This window comes from Drosophila serrata, unplaced genomic scaffold (genome assembly GCF_035046125.1).
Source record: "Drosophila serrata isolate PLE 108 unplaced genomic scaffold, ASM3504612v1 contig_2, whole genome shotgun sequence".
In the NCBI taxonomy this organism is placed as follows: Eukaryota; Metazoa; Arthropoda; class Insecta; order Diptera; family Drosophilidae; genus Drosophila; species Drosophila serrata.
This window is the reverse complement of record NW_028256900.1, coordinates 1414970-1420432: the sequence shown is the minus strand read 5'-3', so window position 1 is coordinate 1420432 and position 5463 is coordinate 1414970. Positions and strand designations below refer to the sequence as shown.

The window sequence follows — 5463 nt, the reverse complement described above, 5'->3', positions numbered from 1 at the left end:
TTCATAGTTGTAAAAGTTAAATATTTCTTAATTTTTATTACAAATACGAGCTCAAGCTTTTCAATAATTCATAGTCTGGTTATTACTTCTCTCATAAAAGTTTAATGAATCCTTGACCCTATAAATAAAATGCACTTTTATAAGATCGTAACTTCTAAATAGTGAATTAACTTAATACTCGATTTTTTACGTGTATTTCGATATGCCATTAAAACAAGCCTATTTGAGTTGAGTTTCCGATAGTACAAAATTAAATAAACCGCCCAATACAGTCAAATTGCCTATCGATAATAGTTAATTTGACCGAAGTGTGCGAACTAGTTCCAATGAAGTTGTTTGGTTCAGTTGCGAACTAGCATGATCAGCTCTTTTCAACTGGTTCGGTTCATAAAAAAGCGCAGTTTCTTTCATTCCCCCAGCAAAAGTTAAAATTTGCAAGAAATAATGTTTTGAATCGCTTGCAAGTCTAATAATTGCGTTTCCAAGTATCCGCGTGTGCTATCTATTAGAGTAGTGTGTTTCAGGCGCTTTAATCAAACCAAATATAAGTGTTTTATATTTGCCGGCTTCACTTGTTGACGATCGACGCTGCTCCAAAGGTATGTGAAAATAAACAAACTTACACATACATACATATATGGCACACCAATCTTATTACATCAGGTTTATGTACAAAACACGCAAATTATACGTTTGTGTATGTTTAATTATATATATATAAGTATTTATTCATTTCGTACATCGCTTCCCTGCAATAAGTCAAGTGTCATTATCATGCCGCCTACGTCTTCTGCTGAACCAACTCTCTCGCTCTCTCATTTTCTCTCTTCAAAAATATACATACATCAGTATTCATTAGTCGAAATATAGATTAATTACTGATGAATACTGATGGAAGCAGCTTTCATCAATTGTTTGTATGGAAATTCATTAACTGTATTTCATTTAATGAATTACCTGATGAATGATACTGCAGGGTTAAAACTCAATGGGTAGATGTGATCATCATTAAACTTGACATCGCATTTAAACCTATTAGGAATTTAAAGATGTACATACATACAGATATATAAATATCTAGGGGTTTTTACACATGTATGTACGAAGGTATGAATTTAATTTTATTTACAAGTAAGCTCTATATTTGAAACTAATTTATAAGCATTTCGTCTACTACTAAGATATTGTGGCAATCTTTAATCGGTGCCTAAGATATTTTCTTAACCATTGAAGTGTATAAGTGATATGTTTTTCTTAACGTGTACGTGTAATTGATTATGCAGTGATAAGGGACAAAGCTTCCAAAACCGTGAATACTAGTAACAATTCATAGAAAAAGTCGTAAGGGAATTTCATCACTAGTACAATATTGTGTGCTGTTCAGTCGCTTGGCGAGCTTCGTTCGGAACAGATGCGATATGGAACGGAATTATAAATACAGTGCGGAATATTTCGAGAGAGCTTTGCGGATAGCTCATCGTTGTGAAAAGCTGCGCGTGGAGAATTTCCACATCGAGGCAGTGAACCAAAGTGGTGAAAACTTTTGCAGCGTCATCTACCGGATTGCATTGCAGTTTCGCCGTTTCCCAGAAAGCGCTGTAGAATCGGGAAAATATATACTTAAGGATGTACTACCAGCAGTGGCGGAACTAGGCACAGACGAAGGGGTCATGTTCAAGCAGATTCTTCCAGCAATTTCAATAATTCTAAAAAAATCCAAAGCAAACCTAGGCGAACACAAAATAAGTGCAGAGTAAGTACAAACAATGTTACAAACTACATTTTATTTGCAACTTGTTATTATTTATATATCCATTTTCAGTTGCCTGCTAACCGAGAGGTCCGCGGGAAAGGAGATATATATCCTGGAAGATCTGGGCGCACTCGGTTACACCTGCCTTGATCGATATGAGGGTCTGAACTTGGAAGATGCCAAGATTTGTCTGCGGAAAATGGCTCAATTTCACGGCGCTTCTATGATGTTGTATCAGAATCAACCTGAACTGCTGACAAAGTTATCGCCATCGAATTATGCCCAGGGAATATCAGATCCATTTGCCAAGGGTATCCTCCTAGATGGCACGGAATTTGCGGCTAATTTATTTGCCGGAGAATTACCGGAAATATCAAGGAAAATGAAGGCTCAAATACCGGAGGCCTATTCCCAAAGATTACAAAATGTTGTTGATCCAAAGAAATCCAAATTTAATGCTATCGTTCATGGCGATCTTTGGGTGAACAATATTATGTTTGATAGGGCTAACAATAGGGCAATTCTTGTGAGTTGTAAAGTCATTTGTTCTCTTATTGTTATATTTATATTTATGTATTTCTTTAAATCGTTTTTAGGTGGACTTTCAAGATTGTTTCTGGGGAAGTCCCGCCATTGATCTGCAGTTCTTTTTTTACACCAGTCTTAAGCTGGAAATTCTTCTAACTCGCCAAGATGAACTTTTAAAACACTATTTCCATTGTCTCCATGAGACCTTAACTTTTTGTGGCTTTATGGAACCCGTGCCTACTTTTGATCAATTAAAGGATGAGATGCATCGTTGCTTATTTTATGGATACTATGCTGTTACCTGTGAGCTACCCATTTGTTGTGTCTCCGCAGAGGCAAGTGCTGGTTTTAATCTACACACCCTTGGCGATCCAGCAGCAATGAGAAGCAAACGTCTTCAGCTTTTCTCTTATGATCGAGTTAGAAGAACGGTTAAGGCCAGTCTGCTTGAGTTTGATCAGCAGGGAATACTGGAAATACCTTAAATAAAGAGTTTTGTATTGAATTTAAAAAAATTTAAATTTATTGGTACCTTGGGAGATGTCATTTATCGCTTTTAACATTTACAAAATCGATTTAAATTTATAAAATTGAAAAATATCTGAAACTTGTCTCATTATTATTTGATTTAGTTGGATATATGAAACTAAATATTGTTTTATTGTTAAAATATCGTTTTATATATTGACTTATAGTATTTATATATCTTCTGCTATCCCTAGGTAGAATTTTTGTTCGGTATTGTTGATATTTATATATTCTTGATTCATTAAATTTTGCCAACTCCCCCACTTTGTCCGATTCCCAACTCAAGTGTTACTTCTTGTGTTTATAAATAAATTTGTTGTCTGCCAAAGTTTCTGTCCAGGATTTGGGTGTGTGTGCGTGTGTGATGCATGAGCCTCGCCTGGCTGCATTCAATGCGATAAAGTTCTCACCTCCGAATCCACCCTGCAGCCTCCTCCTCAGGAGCTAAATATGCAAATCGCTTTGCAGTTATTCTTAGAAAGTTGTCAGCTGCCAAATTGGCTCCAAGTAAAGCCAAACGAAGCGAATCCGAGGAGCATATAGGGAGCGGAATCCAAATCCAGTTGTCCGGAGGAACATTCATAGGGAGTGGATGTGGGAGGAGTATGGGTGGTTAAGTGCATTTGACGCCAATGTTACTGCTTGGAACACGCTTTTGTTCTTCTTTCAAGTGTTTAAAAAGCAATTTATTGTTTTTGCTTAGAAGAAGGAAGTCAGCTTAACTCATCCTTAGCTACTGTTTTGCAAAGTAAATACTGGAAAATCACTTGTGGCATTTATTATACCCTTGTAGGGTATTATAATTTTAGTCAAAAGTTAGAAAAGCAGTCATTTCAGATCCTATAGAGTCCGATTACCCAAGTCCGTCTGTAACAAACTACATAGTTTGCGTAGAAACGGTCTCTCAGTTTTAAACTATCTCGATCGAACGGATCGGATCGAACAACTATATCATATATCTGTAACAGGAACGATCGTTAAATGTATAGGAAAATGCAAAACTGTCTCTTTTCCTCTATCGGTATGTCTACTTCTCTATGTATCTCTCTCTTTCTCTTTCTCTCCCTCCAAAACTATCTCTAGAGTTAGGCCTTTCTCTCCCAAACTATCTCTAGAGTTAGGCCTTTCTCTCTCTCTCTCACACTTTCTCTGCTCTCTTTAGTCGGAGAGTATAAATACAGCCACTGCCTTTGCGCTGGCCTCATTCCGTTCGAGACCTTCGCAGTGTTTACATCTCTGGTAATAGTGATAGTGATTGCCCTACGACCTCAAAAATATCACCTAACCAAAGCAATACTTATGGTTAACCAGGAAGAAGCTCACTTTGATGCTAATGAGAGTATATAATATCTACACTGTAAGGAATTATGTTTTAACCATCACAATTACATCATGTACACATAGAGATAAAGCCTTTTTATTTTCAATTTCGATATATCAATATTTACAATATTTTCTATATGATATTGATAGCAATCTTATCTGTCCATATATTATATAAACCCTGCTGCAGCCCCCACTAAGTGCAGTCGTGACAATCCCACAAATCGTTTCAACTGTCGCTCAATTACCATAGCTCCCTGTTAGCTGTTGGCCAGCGTCCCCCCTTGGGTAATTGTAAACCTTAATTAACATTGAAAACAAACACGACGACGGCCCCGAAAAGCAAACAGAAATCTGTCTAAGGCTGCCAGCAAAGTCGAAAGAAACCCATAAATCAATTTTGAAATGCATTAGAGACAGGTGGTGGTTCTTTGGGGGTAAGGAAATGGCTGGAGGCATAAAGTGAGTGAGGAATTGCAGCGACTTCTGAGCTGCTTCTACTGCTGCTGGTCAGTGGTCAAAAGTTGCAACACAGTCGCAGCAATGGGGGGAAAATCTCCTTCTACCTCGGGCACCTTTCAATTAATGCGTATTTCTCCAGTGTCATGGTCCAAGTTGTTTCCTTTGCTTTCATCTGGGGTTGCATTTACTTAACGCCTCTCGCCTCAGCACTTAACTTCCGTTTCCTGTTTCCAAAGGGTAGAGTTTCGATGCCGAGTCTCTGAGTCTCCGTATTTTGGTGCAAAGAGGCATTTCCAACTAATTGAAAGTGCAATGCGATGCTGCAGAATGCAATTAATGCCCCCAAGGACCTTGGCTGGGTGAAACATTCACCCTACCTGCCTTTTACGGCTTGCAATAAGAAATTGCATTCGAAATGCACAAGAAAAATGCTAGACAAGTTGAAATATTTACAGGGAGAGCTCAACTGAAAAGCTATGAATGAAAAACCATATCAAATAATCTGAAAACTCCTTAGATATCGTAAGTTTTCTCACCGACCCACTCAAGACATTTCCCGACTCTATTTCCTCTATAAATAATGCTTGAATAACTTAAGAAACTTTTATCAATTAGCTGCCAACTAACTACTCAGCCAAAGCGTGTGTGTCTCAGGGGGTGAGCATACAATTAAAAGCAATAAATTTACACAAGGCGACCATAAATCAAAGTCCGATCATAATCTCCGGGGTCCAAGCATATCGAGAGAGAAAAAGCCAAAAAAGAAACACATTTCCCTTTCTTATTTTCAGAGTTGGAGCCCAAAAGTTCAGATTCTACCGCAAATCCGGGGAAATCGTCGCTTCGCTTCGTTTATTAATTGTACAACT

At 37.7% G+C, this 5463-nt stretch overlaps 2 protein-coding genes across 2 annotated transcripts in view; both read left to right on the top strand.

Moving 5' to 3' along the window:
• The first annotated feature begins 354 nt into the window (after positions 1 to 354).
• geko (olfaction protein geko) overlaps positions 355 to 5463 on the top strand; it is a 36326-nt gene continuing 31217 nt past the window's right edge. Inside the window, exon 1 of the mRNA XM_086834433.1 lies at positions 355 to 599. The gene's annotated coding sequence lies outside the window, so the exon portion shown is untranslated. The remainder of the gene's footprint in view (positions 600 to 5463) is intronic.
• Positions 1367 to 2796, top strand: LOC110178979 (uncharacterized). The gene is made up of 3 exons (XM_020946291.2): positions 1367 to 1753; positions 1823 to 2279; positions 2350 to 2796. Exons 1-3 carry the CDS (start codon positions 1419 to 1421, stop codon positions 2764 to 2766), a joined length of 1209 nt encoding a protein of 402 aa, XP_020801950.2. The 5' UTR covers positions 1367 to 1418; the 3' UTR covers positions 2767 to 2796.